At 43.9% G+C, this 20,668-nt stretch overlaps 1 protein-coding gene and 1 long non-coding RNA gene across 2 annotated transcripts in view; both read right to left on the bottom strand.

The window, feature by feature from the left end:
- Positions 1-20,668, bottom strand: part of ACADVL (acyl-CoA dehydrogenase very long chain) — a 32,368-nt gene that overhangs the window by 6,933 nt on the left and 4,767 nt on the right. Inside the window, exons 7-16 of the mRNA XM_058828460.1 lie at positions 17,968-18,112; positions 16,535-16,664; positions 15,009-15,134; positions 12,654-12,852; positions 10,808-10,912; positions 9,382-9,468; positions 8,262-8,324; positions 4,223-4,324; positions 2,628-2,725; positions 1,270-1,342 (exon numbers count right to left, since the gene is read on the bottom strand). Of these exons, the coding sequence (XP_058684443.1) occupies positions 1,270-1,342; positions 2,628-2,725; positions 4,223-4,324; positions 8,262-8,324; positions 9,382-9,468; positions 10,808-10,912; positions 12,654-12,852; positions 15,009-15,134; positions 16,535-16,664; positions 17,968-18,112 (1,128 nt within the window). The remainder of the gene's footprint in view (positions 1-1,269; positions 1,343-2,627; positions 2,726-4,222; positions 4,325-8,261; positions 8,325-9,381; positions 9,469-10,807; positions 10,913-12,653; positions 12,853-15,008; positions 15,135-16,534; positions 16,665-17,967; positions 18,113-20,668) is intronic.
- Positions 18,119-20,652, bottom strand: LOC131574084 (uncharacterized). The gene is made up of 3 exons (XR_009276376.1): positions 20,594-20,652; positions 18,982-19,561; positions 18,119-18,464 (listed from the first exon to the last, which is right to left on the bottom strand). It is a non-coding gene; the product is annotated as an uncharacterized LOC131574084 (long non-coding RNA).

The following is a 20,668-nucleotide window of genomic DNA, read 5'->3' as shown; positions in this document are numbered from 1 at the left end:
CCAAAATTGACCTAAAATTGGCCCAAAATTGGCTGAAATTTACCCAAAAATGGCCCCAAATTCAGACAAAAATTGGCCCCAAAATTGACCCAAAAATGGCCAAAATTGGTTAAAAATCAGCTCAAAAATGGCCCAAAATTGGCTCAAAATTGGCCCAAAATTGACCCAAAATGACCCAAAATTGATTCAAAATTGGCCCCAAAATTGACCCAAAAATGGCCCAAAATGGACCCAAAATTGGCCAAAATTTGCCCCAAAAATCAGCACCAAAATCACCCAAAATTGGCTGAAATTGACCCAAAAATGACCCCAAATTCAGACAAAATTGACCCAAAAATGGCCCAAATTGACCCAAAATCAGCCAAAAATGGCCCAAAATTGACCCAAAAATTGACCCAAAACTGACCCAAAATGACCCAAAAATGACTCAAAATTGGCTCCAAAGTTGACCCAAAAATGGCCAAAATTGACCCAAAATTGGCCAAAATTGGCCCAAAAATCAGCACCAAAATCACCCAAAATTGGCTCAAAATTGACTCAAAAATGGACAAAAATTTTGGGATTTTTGGGATAAATTTGGGGATTTTTGGGTTGAATTTGGGGTTTTTTGGGATCCCGAATCCAATTTTGGGGTTTTTCGGGGTGAATTTTGTTGTTTTTGGGGTGAATTTGGGGGATTTTGGGTCAAATTTTGAATTTTTGAGCTGAATTTTGGGTGAATTTTGGGTGAATTTTGGTGTTTTTTGGGATAAATTTTGGGAATTTTGGGATTTTTGGGTTGAATTTGGGGTTTTTTGGGATCCCGAATCCAATTTTGGGGTTTTTTGGGCTGAATTTTGTTGTTTTTGGGGTGAATTTGGGGGATTTTGGGTCAAATTTTGAATTTTTGGGGTGAATTTTGGGTGAATTTTGGTGATTTTTGGGATAAATTTTGGGATAAATTTGGGGATTTTTGGGTTGAATTTGGGGTTTTTTGGGATCCCGAATCCAATTTTGGGGTTTTTTGGGCTGAATTTTGTTGTTTTTGGGGTGAATTTGGGGGATTTTGGGTCAAATTTTGAATTTTTGGGGTGAATTTTGGTGGTTTTGGGATAAATTTCAGGATAAATTTTGGGATTTTTGGGATAAATTTTGGGATAAATTTTGGGAATTTTGGGATTTTTGGGTTGATTTGGGGTTTTTTGGGATCCCGAATCCAATTTTGGGGTTTTTTGGGGTGAATTTTGTTGTTTTTGGGGTGAATTTGGGGGATTTTGGGTCAGGACTCACCTGCTGAGCTCCGTCCTTCAGCTCGGGGTGCACCAGGTGCTGCAGGGAGAGCCCCGAGCCCAGCCCGGCTTTCCTGGGGGGAAAATCCCGGAAAATTCCGGAAAATTCCGGAGAATCCCGGAAAATTCCGGAGAATTTGGGGTCAGGGGAGGGGAAAAATGGGAATTTTGGGGGAAAAAATGGGAATTTTGGGGAAAAAATGGGATTTGTGGAGGAAAAATGGGAATTTTTGGGGGAAATATTTGGGAATTTTGGGGAGAAAATTGGGAATTTTGGGGGGAAAAATGGGAATTTTGGGGGGAAAAATGGGAATTTTGGGGGGAAAAATGGGAATTTTGGGGGGAAAAATGGGAATTTTGGGGGGAAAATTGGGAATTTTAGAGGGAAAATTGGGAATTTGGGGGAAATATTTGGGAATTTGGGGGGAAAAATGGGAATTTTAGAGGGAAATTGGGAATTTTGGGGGGAAAATTGAATTTTTTTTTGGGAAAAATGGGATTTTGGGGAGGAAAATTGGGAATTTTTGGGGGAGAAATAAATGGGATTTTTGGGGATAAATTTGGGAATAATTTTGGGATAAATTTGGGGATAAATTCAGGATAAATTTGGGATAAATTCCTGATAAATTTGGGATAAATTTGGGATAAATTTGGGATAAATTTGGGATAAATTCAAGATAAATTCAGAATAAATTTGGGATAAATTTGGGATAAATTCAGGATAAATTTGGGATAAATTCAGAATAAATTCAGGATAATTTGGGGATAAATTTGGGGATAAATTCAGGATAAATTTGGGATAAATTTGGGATAATTTTGGGATAAATTCAGGATAAATTTGGGATAAAATCAGGATAATTTTGAAATAAATTCAGGATAAATTTGGGAATATTTTGGGATAAATTCAGAATAAATTCAGGATAAATTTGGGATAAATTCAAGATAAATTCAGGATAATTTGGGGATAAATTTGGGGATAAATTCAGGATAAATTTGGGATAAATTCAGGATAAATTTGGGATAAATTTGGGATCAATTTGAGATAATTTTGGGATAAATTCAGGATAATTTGCGGATAAATTCAGGATAAATTTGGGATAAAATCAGGATAAGTTTGGGAATATTTTGGGATAAATTAGGGAATATTTTGGGATAAATTCAGGATAATTTTGGGATAAATTCAGGATAATTTTGGGATAAATTCAGGATAAATTTGGGAATATTTTGGGATAAATTTGGGAATATTTTGGGATAAATTCAGGATAATTTTGGGATAAATTCAGGATAAATTTGGGAATATTTTGGGATAAATTTGGGAATATTTTGGGAATGTTTTGGGATATTTTGGGGATGTTTTACCTGCGGATTCTCTTGGCCACTTCCCCTGTCAGGACCCCGACGTTGCCCAGGGGGTCCCTGAGAGCCGCCTGAACCCCCCGGAGCTGCAGCCCCAAAACCTGCGGGAAAAATTCCCAAAATTCCTGGAAAAATTCCCAAAATTCCTGGAAAAATTCCCAAAATTCCTGGGAAAAATCCCTCAAAATCCTGGGAAAAATTCCCAAAATTCCTGGGAAAAATCCTCAAATATCCCGGGAAAAATTCCCGAAATTGCCGGGAAAAAATTCCCAAAAAAACCCAGGAAAAATCCCCCAAAACCTGTGGAAAAAATTCCCAAAATTCCCGGGAAAAATTCCCCAAAATCCTGGGAAAAATTCCCAAAAATCCCGGGAAAAAAACCCCAAAATCCCAAGAAAAATTCCAGGAAAAATCCCCAAAAATCCCGGGAAAAATCTCCCAAAAATTCCCAGTTGTTCCCAGTCCATCCCAGTTCCCCCAAATCCCCTCCCAGTTCCCTCCCAGTCTCTCCCAATCCATCCCAATCCCTTCCCAGTTCATCCCAGTCCATCCCAGTCCATTCCCAGTCCATCCCAGTCCATCCCAATCCCCTCCCAGTCCATCCCAGTCCATCCCAGTCCCTCCCAGTTTGTCCCAGTCCATCCCAGTTCATTCCCAGTCCCTCCCAGTTTGTCCCAGTCCATCCCAATCCCTTCCCAGTCCCTCCCAGTCCATCCCAGTCGCTCCCAGTCCCCCCCAATCCATCCCAGTCCATCCCAGTCCCATCCCAGTCCCTCCCAGTTTGTCCCAGTCCATCCCAGTTCATTCCCAGTCCCTCCCAGTCCCATCCCAGTCTGTCCCAGTCCATCCCAGTCCCTCCCAGTCCATCCCAGTCCATTCCCAGTCCCATCCCAGTCCCTCCCAGTCCATCCCAGTCCCTCCCAGTCCCTCCCAGTCCCTCCCAGTTCATTCCCAGTCCCATTCCAGTCCCATCCCAGTCCCTCCCAGTACCCCCCAATCCATCCCAATCCATTCCCAGTCCCTCCCAGTCCGTCCCAGTCCCTCCCAGTTCATTCCCAGTCCCTCCCAGTCGCTCCCAGTTGCTCCCAGTCCCTCCCAGTTCATTCCCAGTCCCTCCCAGTCCCATCCCAGTCCCTCCCAGTCCCTCCCAGTTTGTCCCAGTCACTCCCAGTGCCTCCCAGTCCCTCCCAGTTCATTCCCAGTCCCTCCCAGTTCCTCCCAATCCATTCCCAGTGGTTCCCAGTCCATCCCAGTCCCTCCCAGTTCCTCCCAGTTCATTCCCAGTTCATTCCCAGTCCCTCCCAGTTCATCCCAGTCCCTCCCAATCCATTCCCAGTCCCTCCCAGTCCATTCCCAGTCCCATCCCAGTCCGTCCCAGTCCATCCCAGTCCCTCCCACTCCCTCCCACTCCATCCCAGTTCATTCCCAGTCCCTCCCAGTCCCTCCCAATCCATTCCCAGTGGTTCCTAGTGGTTCCCAGTCCCATCCCAGTCTGTCCCAGTCCCTCCCAGTCCCTCCCAGTCCCATCCCAGTCCCTCCCAGTCCCTCCCAGTCGCTCCCAGTCCCTCCCAGTCCATCCCAGTCCGTCCCAGTCTCACCTGGCAGCCCTGCAGAGCCAGGAACAGCCTCAGGACGTCGTTGGTTCCCTCGAAAATGCGGAAAATCCTCAAATCCCGCAGGACGCGCTCGACACCCGGCTCCTGATCCAGGGAAAAACCGGGAAAAAAACCGGGAAAAACCGGGAAAAACCGGGAATGAGAGAGGGAAAAAACGGGAATGAGACACAGGGAATCGACACCCGGCTCCTGATCCAGGGAAAAACCGGGAAAAACCGGGAAAAACCGGGAATGAGACAGGGAAAAAGCGAGAAAAAAACCGGGAATGGGAGAGGGAAAAAAACCGGGAAAAACTGGGAAAAAAAACGGGAATGAGACAGGGAAAAACCGGGGAAAAATGGGAAAAACCGGGAATGAGACACAGGGAAAACTGGGAATGAGACAGGGAATCAACACCCGGCTCCTGATCCGGGAAAAAAACGGGAAAAAACAGCCGGAAAAAAACGGGAAAAACCGGGAATGAGACAGGGAAAAAACGGGAAAAAAAACGGGAATGAGACAGGGAATCAACACCCGGCTCCTGATCCCGGAAAAATGGGAAAAACCGGGAATGAGAGAGGGAAAAACGGGGAAAAACCGGGAATGAGACACAGAAAACAGCGCGAAAACACTGGGAATGGGAGAGGGAATCGACACCCGGCTCCTGAAAAGGGAAAAAATGGGAAAAACCGGGAAAAACCAGGAATGAGACAGGGAAAAAACGGGAATGGGACAGGGAATCAACACCCGGCTCCTGATCCCGGAAAAAAACGGGAAAAAAAACGGGAAAAAACGGGAAAAACCCGGAAAAACTGGGAATGAGACAGGGAATCGACACCCGGCTCCTGATCCGGGAAAATCCAGGAAAAACGGGAATAGGACAGGGAATCAACACCCCGCTCCTGATCCGAGAAAAAACGGGAATGAGACACGGAAAACAGCCGGAAAAACGGGAATGAGACAGGGAAAAACCGGGAAAAACCGGGAAAAACAGCCGGAAAAACGGGAATGAGACAGGGAAAACAGCCGGAAAAAAACGGGAAAAACAGGAATGAGACACAGGAAATCAACACCCGGCTCCTGATCCGGGAAGAGAATGGGAAAAACCGGGAATGAGACAGGGAAAAAACGGGAAAAACCAGGAATGAGACACAGAAAAAATCCAGGAAAAAATGGGAATGGGAGAGGAAATCAACACCCGGCTCCTGATCCGGCAAAAAACCGGGAAAAACCGGGAATGAGACGGGGAAAAAATGGGAATGAGACAGGGAATCAACACCCGGCTCCTGATCCAGGGAAAACCGGGAAAAACCGGGAAAAACCGGGAATGAGACGGGGAAAAAACGGGAATGGGACAGGGAATCAACACCCGGCTCCTGATCCAGGGAAAATGGGAAAAAACCGGGAATGGGAGAGGGAAAAACCGGGAAAAACTGGGAAAAACCGGGAAAAACGGGAATGAGACACAGGGAATCAACACCCGGCTCCTGATCCGGGGAAAAACCGGGAAAAAAAACGGGAATGAGACAGGGAAAAACCGGGAATGAGACACAGGGAATCAACACCCAGCTCCTGATCTGGGAAAAAACCGGGAAAAACTGGGAAAAACCGGGAATGAGACACAGGGAATCGACACCCGGCTCCTGATCTGGGGAAAAACGGGAAAAAAACCGGGAAAAACCAGGAAAACCGGGAATGAGACAGGGAAAAAATGGGAATGAGACAGGGAATCAACACCCGGCTCCTGATCAGGGAAAAACCGGGAAAAACCGGGAATGAGACACGGAAAAAAACGGGAAAAAACCAGGAATGAGACACAGGGAATCAACACCCGGCTCCTGATCCTGGGAAAAACCGGGAATGAGACAGGGAAAAACTGGGAATGAGACAGGGAAAACAGCCAGAAAAACTGGGAATGGGAGAGGGAATCGACACCCGGCTCCTGAAAAGGGAAAAACGGGAAAAACCGGGAAAAACAGCCAGAAAAAACTGGGAAAAACGGGAATGAGACAGGGAATCAACACCCGGCTCCTGATCCGGGAAAAAAACGGGAAAAAAAACGGGAAAAAAACCGGGAAAACCGGGAATGAAACAGGGAAAACAGCGGGAAAAAACGGGAATGAGACACAGGGAATCAACACCCGGCTCCTGATCCAGGGAAAAACCGGGAATGAGACAGGGAAAAACTGGGAATGAGACAGGGAATCGACACCCGGCTCCTGATCCAGGGAAAAATGGGAAAAACCGGGAAAAAAAACAGGAAAACCGGGAATGAGACAGGGAAAATTTGGGATTTTCCCAAAAATGAGACACAGGGAATCAACACCCGGCTCCTGATCCGGGAAAAACCGGGGAAAACCGGGAATGAGACACAGGGAAAAAACTGGGAATGGGAGAGGGAATCGACATCCGGCTCCTGAAATGGGAAAAAACGGGAAAAAAACCGGGAAAAACAGCGGGAAAAACTGGGAATGAGACAGGGAATCAACACCCGGCTCCTGATCCCGGAAAAACCGGGAAAAAACCGGGAAAAACCGGGAATGAGACACGGAAAAAACGGGAAAAACCGGGAATGAGACAGGGAAAAAATGGGAAAAACTGGGAAAAACCAGGAATGAGACACAGGGAATCGACACCCGGCTCCTGATCCAGGGAAAAACGGGAAAAACCGGGAATGAGACAGGGAAAAACTGGGAATGAGACAGGGAAAAACCGGGAATGCGACAGGGAAAAACGGGAATGAGACAGGGAATCAACACCCGGCTCCTGATCCGGGAAAAAACCGGGAAAAACCGGGAATGAGACAGGGAAAAACCAGGAATGAGACATGAAAAACCGGGAAAAACCGGGAATAGGACAGGGAAAAACCGGGAAAAAACGGGAATGAGACAGGGAAAAAACAGGAAAAAAACCGGGAACGAGACAGGGAAAAAACGGGAAAAACCGGGAAAAACAGCGGGAGAAACCGGGAATGGGACAGGGAAAAACCGGGAATAAGACAGGGAAAAACCGGGAATGAGACAAGGAAAACAGCGGGAATGAGACAGGGAAAAATGGGAATGAGACAGGGAATCAACACCCGGCTCCTGATCCGGGGAAAAACCGGGAAAATTCGGGAATGAGACAGGGAAAAAACGGGAAAAACTGGGAAAAACGGGAATGAGACAGGGAGAACAGCCGGAAAAAACCGGGAAAACAGTGGGAAAAACTGGGAATGAGACAGGGAATCAACACCCGGCTCCTGATCCGGGGAAAAAACGGGAAAAACCGGGAAAAACAGCCGGAAAAACCGGGAATGAGACAGGGAAAAAACGGGAATGAGACAGGGAAAACAGCCGGAAAAAACGGGAAAACAGCGGGAAAAACTGGGAATGAGACAGGGAAAAACTGGGAATGGGATGGGAAAAATGGGGAATGGGATGGGAAAATTGGGAATGGGATGGGAAAACTGGGAATGGGATGGGAAAAACTGAGAATAAAACAGGGAAAAAGTGGGAATGGGACAAGAAAACTGGGAATGGGAAAAACTGGGAATGGGATGGGAAAAAGTGGGAATAAAACAGGGAAAAAGTGGGAATGGGACAAGAAAACTGGGAATGGGAAAAACTGGGAATGGGATGGGAAAAAGTGGGAATGGGATGGGAAAAATTGGGAATAAAACAGGGAAAAAGTGGGAACGGGATGGGAAAACTGGGAATAAAACAGAAAACTGGGAATGGGATGGGAAAAATTGGGAATAAAACAGGGAAAACTGGGAATGGGATGGGAAAACTGGGAGTGGGATGGGAAAAAGTGGGAATGGGATGGGAAAACTGGGAATGGGATGGGAAAAACTGGGAATGGGAAAAACTGGGAATAGGATGGGAAAACTGGGAATGGGATGGGAAAATTTGGAATAAAACAGGGAAAACTGGGAATGGGATGGGAAAAACTGGGAATGGGATGGGAAAACTGGGAATAAAACAGGGAAAACTGGGAATAAGGCAGGAAAAACTGGGAATGGGATTGGAAAAATTGGGAATGGGATTTGTTGGGATCTCACCTGCATGAATCCCATCCCCCCCATGACCTGGATGCACTCATCGGCCACAGCCCAGGCGGCTTCCTGGAATTCCAAGGAAAATCCGGGAATTCCGAGGGAAATCCGGGAATTTCGGAAGGAAATCCAGGAATTTTGGAAGGAAATCCGGGAGTTTTGGGGAAAAAAAGGAAAAATTTGGGTTAAAAAATGACCTGGAAAAGCCCAAAATTCCCAAAGTTTCCTCAAATCCCAAAAATTCTTCCCAAAGTTCACAAAAAATTCCCCAAAATCCAAAAAAATCACAAAAAAACCCCAAAAATTCCCCAAAAAAATAAAAAAAAAATTCCCAAAAAATTCCCCAAAAATTCCCCAAAATCCCAAAAATCCCAAAAAATCCAAAAAAATCCCAAAAAATTCCCAAAAATTCCCAAAAAAATCCCAAAAAATCCCCATAAAAATCCCAAAAATTCCAATAAAAGCCCCCCAAAATTCCCAAAAAATCCCCAAAAATTCCCAAAAAACCCCAAAAATTCCCAAAAAACCCAAAAAATTCCCAAAAAATTCCCAAAAATCCCAAAAAAATTCCCAAAAATTCCCCAAAAATTCCCCAAAAAATCCCCCAAAAATTCCCAAAATTCCCAAATAATTACTTCAAAATCCCCCCAAAAATCTCCAAAAAAATCCCAAAAATCCCCAAAAAATTCCCAAAAAATTTCCCAAAAAATTCCCAAAAATTCCCAAAAAATCCCCCCAAAAATCCCCCAAAAATCCCAAAAAATTCCCCAAAAAATTCCCAAAAAATCCCAAAAAATCTAAAAAATCCCCATAAAAATCCCAAAAATTCCCAAAAAACCCCAAAAATTCCCCAAAAATTCCCAAAAAATCCCAAAAATTCCCAAAAAACCCCAAAAATTCCCAAAAAATTCCCCCAAAATTCCCAAAAAATCCCCAAAAATCCCCATAAAAATCCCAAAAATTCCAAAAAAATCCCCCCCAAATTCCCATAAAAAATCCCAAAAAAATCCCAAAAAATCCCAAAAAAATCCCCAAAAATCCCAAAAAATCCCCAAAAAACCCCAAAAATTCCCCAAATTCCCCCCCAGCCCTTCCCAAATCCCAGGAATTTTGGGAATTTCCTCACGGATCCGAAGATTTTGCTGATGGCCGCCTCGATCTGGAAGTCGGGATCGCCCCTGTCCATGTTGGCGCTGATCAGGAAAGCCATGGACTGGAATTTTGGGAAGAAAATCCGGGAATTTGGGACATTCCCGGAATTCTGGGATGGCCCCGCCCTCGTTCCCGGGGTTTTCCGGAAAAAAAACCCGGAATTTTGGCGGGAATCCGTTGGAATTCCAGGAAATTTCACCCCAAAATCATCAAATTCTCAAAGAAATTTGGGAATTTCAGGCGATTCCCAAAAAATTCCGGAGATTTTTTAGGGAATTTTGGGTGGATTTGGTGGAATTCCGGGAAAATTTTGGGAGTTTTGGAGAATTCCATCAAAATTCTGGTGGAATTTTGGGATTTGGAGGAATTTCAACCCCCAAATCCATAAAAATCTCTGGGAATTTTGGGAATTCCTGAAAATTCCTGAATATCTGAAAGGTTTGAGATGAATTTTTGAGATTTTTCCCAAATTTTTGGAATTTTTTTCCCGAATTTTTGGGATTTTTCCAGAATTTCTGGGATTTTTCCCAAATTTTTGGGATTTTTCCCAAATTTTTGGGATTTTTCCCGAATTTTTTTGATTTTTCCTGAATTTTTGGGATTTTTCCCAAATTTCTGGAATTTTTCCTGAATTTTTGGGATTTCTCCCAAATTTTTGGGATTTTTCCCAGATTTTTGGGATTTTTCCTGATTTTTGGGATTTTTCCTGATTTTTGGGATTTTTCCCAAATTTTCAGTCCCCAAATCCAGAAAAAAATCCCTGAAATTCCCAAAAATTTGGGGAATTCCCACAGATCCATAAAAATCCCTCAAATTTCCACCCAAATCCTGAAAAATCCCCCCAAAATTCCCAATTTTTTCAGGATCTTTCCCAATTTTACCAAAATTCTTGGAATTTCCCCCAATTTCCCTCCAAAATTCCCAAAAATTCCCAAAATTCCCCCCAAAATTCCCAAAATTTCCCCCAAAATTCCCCAATTTCCCCCCAGAATTCCCAATTTTTTGGGATCTCTTCCCAAAATTCCCACAATTCTTCAAATTTCCCCCCCAAATTCCCAATTTTTTCAGGATAAATCCCAAAATTCCCTCCCAAATTCCCAAAATTCCTCCCAAAATTCCCAATTTTTTGGGATAAATCCCAAAATTCCCTCCCAAATTCCCCAAAATTCCTAATTTTTTCAGGATAAATCCCAAAATTCTCTCTTGAATTCCTGAATTTCCCCCCAAAATTCCCAATTTTTTCAGGAAAGATCCCAAAATTTCCTCCCAAATTCCCCCAAAATTCCCAATTTTTTCAGGAAAAATCCCAAAATTCCCTCCCAAATCTTCCCAAATTCCCCCCAAAAATTCCCAATTTTTCCCGGAACCTTCCGGAATCTCCCAGAATTCCGGGAATTCACCTCGGTGACGTAATGCAGCATCGCCATCCTTCCCAATTTTTCCTGGATGGCTCCGAATTCGTGGATTTTGGCTCCGAACTGGGTGCGGTTGGAAGCGTGGGAAACCTGGAAAAAATTCCCAAAGTTCAGCAGGATCCAAAAAAATCGGGAATGGGAGGGAAAAAAGGGAATTTTGGGGATTTTTAGGGAATTTTGGGGATTTTTAGGGAATTTTGGGGATTTTTAGGGAATTTTCAGGGATTTTTAGGAAATTTTTAGGGAATTTTTCAGGGATTTTTTGGGAATTTTTAGGGAATTTTTAGGGAATTTTGGGGAATTTTGGGGATTTTTGGGAATTTTGGGAATTTTTAGGGGATTTTTAGGGAATTTTGGGGATTTCTAGGGAATTTTGGAGATTCCCATGGGAATTTCTCGCGTGATTTTCCTGGGATTTTTCCCAATTTTCCCCTGAATTTTCCCAGATTTTCTCTGGGAATTTTTCTCCAGATTTTCCCCCAATTTTCCCCTGAATTTTCCCTGATTTTCTCTGGGAATTTCCTCCCAATTTTTCTCTGATTTTCTCCAGGAATTTTCCCCAATTTTTCCCAGGATTTTTTCCTGAATTTTCCCCATTTTTTTCCGTGATTTTTTCCCTTATTTTTCCCCGTTTTTTTCCGGGACTTTTCCCAGATTTTCCCCAATTTTTTCTGGGATTTTTCCCGAATTTTCCCCGATTTTTTCTGGGATTTTTCCTGATTTTTCCCCATTTTTTTCTGGGATTTTTCCCTGACTTTTCCCCATTTCTTCCCCAAATTTTCCCCGATTTTTTCTGGGATTTTTCCCGAATTTTCCCTGATTTTTTCTGGGATTTGTCTGGGATTTTCCCCTATTTTCTCCGGAATTTTCTCCCGATTTTCTCTGGCATTTTTCCCGAATTTTCCCTGATTTTTTCCAGGATTTTTCCTGAATTTTCCCCAATTTTCTCTGGGATTTTTCTGAGTTTTTCCCCGATTTTTTCCGGGATTTTTCCCCGAATTTTCCCCGGGATTTTTCCTGAATTTTCCCCCATTTTTTCTGGGATTTTTCCGGGATTTTCCCTGATTTTCTCCGGAATTTTTCCCAGTTTTTCCCCATTTTTTTCCGGGATTTTTCCTGAATTTTCCCCCATTTTTTCTGCGATTTTTCCCCAATTTTCTCCGGATTTTTCCCTGACTTTTCCGTGTTTCTCGCCCAAATTTCCTCCGATTTTCTCCGGGATTTTTCCCAGTTTTTCCCCAATTTTTTCTGGGATTTTTCCTGAATTTTCCCCCATTTTTTCTGGGACTTTTCCCAAATGTTCGTGATTTTCCCCGGGATTTTTCCCCGATTTTTCTGACTTTTTCCCCGATTTTCTCCGGGACTTTTCCCAACTATTCCCAATTTTTTCTGGGATTTTTCCCTGATTTTCCCCGATTTTTTCTGGGATTTTTCCAGGATTTTTCCTGGATTTTCTCTGGGATTTTTCCTGAATTTTCCCCAATTTTTTCCAGGATTTTTCCTGAATTTTCCCCGATTTTTTCTGGGATTTTTCCCGAATTTTCCCCGATTTTTTCCGGAATTTTTCCTGTATTTTCCCTGATGTTTTCTGGAATTTTTCCTGTATTTTCCCTGATTTTTTCCCGAATTTTTCCCATTTTTTCCCTGATTTTCTCCGGGATTTTTCCTGAACTTTTCCCATTTTTTCCCCGATTTTCTCTGGGATTTTTCCCATTTTTTCCCCGAATTTTTCCCGATTTTTTCCGGGATTTTTCCCATTTTTTCCCCGAATTTTCCCAGGATTTTTCCAGGATTTTCCCGGGATTTTTCCGTGATTTTCCCAGCTCCTCACCGCGTGCTCCATGAGCCCCCGGATGGTTCCAGCCATGGCTGCGGCCATTCCGAAGCGGCCGTTGTTGAGGATGGCCATGGCCACCTTGAATCCCGATCCCGGCGTTCCCAGAACGTTCCCGGCGGGAATTCGGACGTCGGAAAAGTGAACGGACGTGGTGTTGGAAGCGCGGATTCCCAGCTTCTTCTCGGGGGGACCACTGGGAAAAACGAGGGGAAAAAGTTGGGAAAATGATGGGAAAGAATTGGGAAAATGATGGGAAAATCATGGGAAAAAATTGGGAAAATGATGGGAAAAGGAGAGAAAAAAATTTGGAAAATTATGGGAAAAGAATGGGAAAATAATGGGAAAATTATGGGAAAAAAAGGGGGAAAAAGGGTGGGAAAAGGGTGGGAAAATGATGGGAAAAAATTGGGAAAATGATGGGAAAAGGAGGGGAAAAGATTGGGAAAATTATGGGAAAAGATTAGGAAAATGATGGGAAAAAATTGGGAAAATGGGTGGGAAAAAAAGGGGAAAATGATGGGAAAAAAAGGGGAAAAAGGGTGGGAAAATGGGGGGAAAGGGAGGATAAAATGGTGGGAAAAGAATGGGAAAATGATGGGAAAAAATTGGGAAAATGATGGGAAAAGGATTGGAAAAAATTGGGAAAATTATGGGAAAAAAAGGGGGAAAAAGGGTGGGAAAAGGGTGGGAAAATGATGGGAAAAAATTGGGAAAATGATGGGAAAAAATTGGGAAAATGATGGGAAAAAAAGAGGAAAAAGTGGGAAAATTGGGGGAAGATGATGGGAAAAAATTGGGAAAAGGAGGGGAAAAGATTGGGAAAAGGATGGGAAAAAATTGGGAAAATAATGGGAAAAAAAGGGGAAAATTATGGGAAAAAAAGGGGGAAAAAGGGTGGGAAAAGGGTGGGAAAATGATGGGAAAAAATTGGGAAAATGATGGGAAAAAATTGGGAAAATGATGGGAAAAAATTGGGAAAATAATGGGAAAAAAAGGGGAAAATGATGGGAAAAGATTGGGAAAATTATGGGAAAAGGATGGGAAAATAATGGGAAAATTATGGGAAAAAAGGGGAAAAAGAGTGGGAAAATGGGGGGAAAATGATGGGAAAAAATTAGGAAAATAATGGGAAAACGATGAGAAAAAATTGGGAAAATTATGGGAAAAAATTGGGAAAATTATGGGAAAAAAAGGGGAAAATGATGGGAAAAAATTGGGAAAATGATGGGAAAAAATTGGGAAAATGATGGGAAAAGGATGGGAAAATGAGGGGAAAATGATTGGAAAATTATGGGAATAAAAAGGAGAAAAATGGGAATAAAAAGGAGAAAAAATGGGAAAAAAAGAGAAAAAATTGGAATAAAAATGAGAAAAAACAGGAATAAAAAGGAGAAAAAATGGGAATAAAAAAGACAAAAAATGGGAGAAAAAGGAGAAAAAATGGGAATGAAAAGGAGAAAAATGGGAATGAAAAGGAGAAAAATGGGAATAAAAAGGAGAAAAAGTGGGAATAAAAAGGAGAAAGAATGGGAAAAAAAGAAGAAAAATGGGGAAAAAAGAGAAAAAATGGGAATGAAAAGGAGAAAAATGGGAAAAAGAAGGAGAAAAAATGGGAGAAATAGCAGAAAAATGGGAAAAAAGGAGAAAAAATGGGAATGAAAAGGAGAAAAAATGGGAATAAAAAGGAGGAAAAATGGGAATAAAAAGGAGAAAAATGGGAATAAAAAGGAGAAAAATGGGAATAAAAAAAGAAGGAAAAATTGGAATAAAAAGGAAAAAAAATGGGAATAAAAAAGAGAAAAAATGGGAATAAAAAAGAAGAAAAAATGGGAGAAAAAGGAGAAAAAATGGGAGAAAAAGGGGAAAAATGGGAATAAAAGGAGAAAAAAATGGGAATAAAAAGGAGAAAAATGGGGAAAAAAAGCAGAAAAAATGGGAATAAAATGGAGAAAAATGGGAATAAAAAGGAGAAAAAATGGGAATAAAAAAAGAAGGAAAAATGGGAATAAAAAGGAGAAAAATGGGAATAAAACAAGGAAAAATGGGAATAAAAAGGAGGAAAAATGGGAATAAAAAGGAGAAAAATGAGAAAAAAAAGGAGAAAAAATGGGAGAAATAGCAGAAAAATGGGAAAAAAGGAGAAAAAATGGGAATGGAAAGGAGAAAAAATGGGAATAAAAAGGAGGAAAAATGGGAATAAAAAACAGAAAAAAATGGGAAAAAAAAGCAAAAAAAATAGGAAAAAAAGCAGAAAAAATGAGAAAAAAGAGGGAAAAGATTGGGAAAAAAAAATTCCTTAAAATTCCCATGGCAAGAATTCCTGGAATTCCTGGAATTGCCGGCACTCACTGGGTGACGCCGCCGAATCCTCGCTCCACGATGAAAGCCGTGATTTTTTCCTTGGATTCTCCCGTTTTTTCGTCTTTTATCGGAGTCTTGGCAAAAACCGTGAAGAGCTCGGCGATGCCGCCGTTGCTGCAGGGAAAAATGGGAATTTTGGGGGGAAATTGGGAATTTTGGGGGGAAATTGGGAATTTTGGGGGGAAAATTGGGAATTTTGGGGGGAAATTGGGAATTTTGGGGGGAAATTGGGAATTTTGGGGAAAAAAACAGAAATTTTGGGGGGAAAATTGGGAATTTTGAAGGAAAATTGGGATTTTTGGGGGGAAAATTGGAAATTTTGGGGGGAAATTGGGAATTTTGGGGGGAAATTGAGATTTTTGGGAGAAAATCGGGAATTTTGGGGGGAAAATCGGGAATTTTGGGGGGAAAAATAGAAGTTTTGGGGGGAAAACCAGAAATTTTGGGGGGAAAATTGGGAATATTGGGGGAAAAATTGGGATTTTTGGAGGGAAAATTGGGGTTTTTGGAGAAAAATAAGGAATTTTGGGGGGGAAATTGGGAATTTTGGGGGGAAATTGGGAATTTTGGGGGGAAAATTTGGATTTTTGGGGGATTTTTAGGGTTTTATTTGGAATTTTTAGGGATTTTTTTGGAATTTTTTTGGATTTTTTGTGGAATTTTTTAGGGATTTTTTGGAATTTTTTGGGATTTTTTTTGGAATTTTTAGGGATTTTTTAGAGATTTTTTGGAATTTTTTAGGGATTTATTTGGAATTTTTAGGAATTTTTTTGGGATTTTTTTGGAATTTTTGGGGGTTTTTTTGGAATTTTTTGGGATTTTTTTTTGGAATTTTTAGGGATTTTTTAGGGATTTTTTGGAATTTTTTAGGGATTTTTTGGAATTTTTTAGGGATTTATTTGGAATTTTTAGGGACTTTTTGGGGTTTATTCAGAATTTTTAGGGATTTTTTGAGGGTTTATTTGGAATTTTGGGGGTTTTTGGAATTTTTTAGGGATTTATTTGGAATTTTTAGGAATTTTTTAGGGATTTTTTGGAATTTTTTTGGGTTTATTTGGAATTTTTGGGGATTTTTTTAGGATTTATTTGGAATTTTGGGTTTTTTAAAAATTTTTTTGAATTTTTTGGGGTGTATTTGGAATTTTTAGGGATTTTTTGGAATTTTTTAGGAGTTTCTTTGGGATTCTGGGAGAGTTTTGGAATTTCCCAATGATTTTTTTTAATGTTTTCATCATTTCCTCAAAATTCCACCAATTTTTTTCAGGAAAAAAACCCCAAATCCCCCTTAAAACTCAAAACCCCCCAAAATCCCCAATCCCACAATCCCAAAATTCCCAAAATTCCCAAAAAAAACGGGAAAACCCCATCAAAAACCCTTAAAAATCCAATTTTCCCAACCAAAAAATCCAATTTTTCCCCTTAAAATTCCAATTTTTCCCCTTAAAATCCCAATTTTTTCCCCAAATTTCGACTCCAATTCACCCAAAATTCCCAAAATTCCCGGAATTCCCGACCTGATCCAAAGTTTTTCTCCTTCCAAGGTCCAGAAGGTTCCACAGGGGCTGGGAGTGGCTCTGGTCCGGATGGAGGCGGCGTCGGAGCCGCTGCCGGGTTCTGTCAGGCAAAAAGCTGCCACCCATTCCCCTGGAAAAAACGGGAATTTGGGGAATTTTGGGAATTCTGGGAATTTTTGGGAATTTTTGGGATTTTTTTGGGATTTTTTGGGATTTTTTTGGAATTTTTGGGGATTTTTTTGGAATTTTAGGGGGATTTTGGGGAATTTTCTGGGATTTTTTGGAATTTTTGGGATTTTTTTGGGAATTTTTGGGGATTTTTGGGGATTTTTTGGGGGATTTTTTGGGATTTTTTAGGAATATTTTGGGAGTTTTTTGGGAATTTTTGGGGATTTTCTGGGAATTTTGGGGGATTTTTTTGGGAATTTTTGGGACTTTTTTGGGATTTTTTTGGGAATTTTTTGGGGATTTTCTGGGAATTTTGGGGGATTTTTTTGGGAATTTTTTGGGAATTTTGGGGAATTTTTGGGGATTTTTTGGGATTTTTTGGGGATTTTGGGGAATTTTGGGGGATTTTTTGGGGATTTTTGGGGATTTTTTTGGGATTTTTTTGGGAATTTTTGGGATTTTTTTTGGGATTTTTTGGGGATTTTTGGGATTTTTTGGGGTTTTTTTTGGGATTTTGGGGGGATTTTTTGGGGAATTTTTGGGGATTTTTGGGGATTTTCTGGGAATTTTGAGATTTTTTTGGGAATTTTTGGGGATTTTTTGGGAATTTTTGGGGATTTTTTTGGGATTTTGGGGGGATTTTTTGGGGAATTTTTGGGGATTTTTGGGGATTTTCTGGGAATTTTGAGATTTTTTTGGGAATTTTTGGGGATTTTTTGGGAATTTTTGGGGATTTTTTGGGGGATTTTTTGGAATTTTTTGGGAATTTTTTAGGAATATTTTGGGAATATTCTGGGAATATTTTGGGAGTTTTTTGGGAATATTCTGGGGATATTTTGGGAATATTCTGGGAATATTTTGGGAATATTTTGGGAGTTTTTTGGGAATGTTCTGGGAGTTTTTTGGGAATATTTTGGGAATATTTTAGGAATTTTTTAGGAATATTTTGGGAGTTTTTTGGGAATCTTTTGGGAATATTTTAGGGATATTTTGGGAATATTTTGGGAATTTTTTAGGAATATTTTGGGAATATTTTAGGGATATTTTGAGAATATTCTGGGAATATTTTGGGAATATTTTAGGAATATTTTAGGAATCTTTTGGGAATATTCTGGGAATATTCTGGGAATATTTTGGGAATTTTTTAGGAATATTTTAGGAATCTTTTGGGAATATTTTAGGGATATTTTGGGAATATTTTGGGGATATTTTGGGAATATTCTGGGAATATTTTGGGAATGTTTTGGGCTCATTGCAGGGCTCACCCGTGGCCAGGCGGGGCAGGTATTTCTCCTTCTGCTCGCGGTTCCCGAAGAGCAGCAGCCCCTTGAAGCCGATGGACTGGTGGGCTCCGAGCGTGATCCCCACCCCCAGGTCGTGCTGGCCCACGATCTGCACCAGCCGAGCGTACTGGGAGCACTGGGAGTTACTGGGAGGCACTGGGAGGGCACTGGGAGCCACTGGGACCCCAACTGGGGGGAGACTGGGGGGTCCCAGGGGGATTTGGGGGAGTTTTGAGGGGGATTTAGGAAGATTTTTGGAGGTTTGGGGATGATTTGGGGGCACTGGGAGGGACTGGGATTTACTGGGAGGGACTGGGAGTTACTGGGAGGGCACTGGGAGCCACTGGGACCCCAACTGGGGGGAGATTGGGGGGTCCCAGGGGGGATTTGGGGGAGTTTTGAGGGGGTTTAGGAAGATTTGGGGAGGTTTGGGGAGGATTTGGGGGCACTGGGAGGGACTGGGAGTTACTGGGAGGGCACTGGGAGCCACTGGGACCCCAACTGGGGGGAGATCGGGGGGTCCCAGGGGGGTTTCAGGGGGATTTTAAAGGGCTTTGAGGGGACTTGAGGAGATTTGAAAGCACTGGGAGAGCACTGGGAGTTACTGGGATGGACTGGGAGGGACTGGGAGGGACTGGGAGTTACTGGGAGGCACTGGGAGGGCACTGGGAGCCACTGGGACCCCAACTGGGGGAAGACTGGGGGGTCCCGAGGGGGTTTGGGGGAGTTTTGAGGGGGTTTCAGGAGGATTTAGGAAGATTTTTGGAGGTTTGGGGGCACTGGGATAGACTGGGATTTACTGGGAGGGACTGGGAGGGACTGGGAGGCACTGGGAGGGCACTGGGAGCCACTGGGACCCCAATTGGGGGGAGATTGGGGGGTCCCGGGGGGTCCCATTGGGGTTTCGGGTGGACTGGAGGCACTGGGAGAGCACTGGGAGGGCACTGGGAGGGCACTGGGAGTTACTGGGATGGACTGGGAGGGACTGGGAAGAACTGGGAGTTACTGGGAGGGCACTGGAAGGGACTGGGACCTCAATTGGGGGGAGACTGGGGGGTCCCGAGGGGGTTTGGGGGAGTTTTGAGGGGGTTTCAGGAGGATTTAGGAAGATTTTTGGAGGTTTGGGGGCACTGGGATGGACTGGGATTTACTGGGAGGGACTGGGAGGGCACTGGGAGTTACTGGGAGGCACTGGGAGGGCACTGGGAGCCACTGGGACCCCAATTGGGGGGAGATTGGGGGGGTCCCAGGGGGTCCCAGGGGGATTTTGGGGGGGATTTGGGTGCACTGGAGGCACTGGGAGAGCACTGGAAGAGCACTGGGAGGGCACTGGGAGTTACTGGGAGTTACTGGGAGGGACTGGGAGGGACTGGGAGTTACTGGGAGGCACTGGGAGGGCACTGGGAGCCACTGGGACCCCAATTGGGGGGAGACTGGGGGGTCCCGAGGGGGTTTGGGGGAGTTTGGAGGGGGTTTGAAAGGGATTTGAGGGGTTTTTGGGAGGTTTGAGAGCACTGGGAGAGCACTGGGAGTTACTGGGATTTACTGGGAGTTACTGGGAGTTACTGGGAGGGCACTGGGAGGGACTGGGACCCCAACTGGGGGGAGATTGGGGGGTCCCGGGGGGGTTTGGGGGAGTTTTGAGGGGGTTTCAGGAGGATTTAGGAAGATTTTTGGAGGTTTGGGGGCACTGGGATGGACTGGGATTTACTGGGAGGGACTGGGAGGGACTGGGAGGCACTGGGAGGGCACTGGGAGCCACTGGGACCCCAATTGGGGGGAGATTGGGGGGTCCCGGGGGGTCCCATTGGGGTTTCGGGTGGACTGGAGGCACTGGGAGAGCACTGGAAGAGCACTGGGAGGGCACTGGGAGTTACTGGGATGGACTGGGATGGACTGGGAGGGACTGGGAGACACTGGGACCCCAATTGGGGGGAGACTGGGGGGTCCCAGGGGGATTTGGGGGAGTTTTGAGGGGGTTTCAGGAGGATTTAGGAAGATTTTTGGAGGTTTGGGGGCACTGGGATGGACTGGGATTTACTGGGAGGGACTGGGAGGGCACTGGGAGTTACTGGGAGGCACTGGGAGCCACTGGGACCCCAACTGGGGGGAGATTGGGGGGTCCCGGGGGGTCCCAGGGGGGTTTTGGGGGGATTTGGGTGCACTGGAGGCACTGGGAGAGCACTGGAAGAGCACTGGGAGGGCACTGGGAGTTACTGGGATGGACTGGGAGGGACTGGGAGGGACTGGGAGTTACTGGGAGGCACTGGGAGGGCACTGGGACCCCAACTGGGGGGAGATTGGGGGGTCCCGGGGGGTCCCATTGGGGTTTCGGGGGGATTTGGGTGGACTGGAGGCACTGGGAGAGCACTGGGAGGGCACTGGGAGGGACTGGGAGGGACTGGGAGGGACTGGGAGTTACTGGGAGGCACTGGGAGCCACTGGGACCCCAACTGGGGGGAGACTGGGGGGGTCCCAGGGGGTCCCAGGGGGATTTGGGGGAGTTTTGAGGGGGTTTAGGAAGATTTTTGGAGGTTTGGGGATGATTTGGGGGCACTGGGATGGACTGGGAGGGCACTGGGAGTTACTGGGAGGGACTGGGAGGGACTGGGAGTTACTGGGATTTACTGGGAGTTACTGGGAAAAGATTTGAGAAGATCTGGGGGGAATTTGGGGGAATTTG

Source organism: Poecile atricapillus, assembly GCF_030490865.1.
Source record: "Poecile atricapillus isolate bPoeAtr1 chromosome 36 unlocalized genomic scaffold, bPoeAtr1.hap1 SUPER_36_unloc_2, whole genome shotgun sequence".
In the NCBI taxonomy this organism is placed as follows: domain Eukaryota; kingdom Metazoa; phylum Chordata; class Aves; order Passeriformes; family Paridae; genus Poecile; species Poecile atricapillus.
Note: the sequence above shows the minus strand (reverse complement) of the source record. Positions and strands in the feature narration are given on the sequence as shown.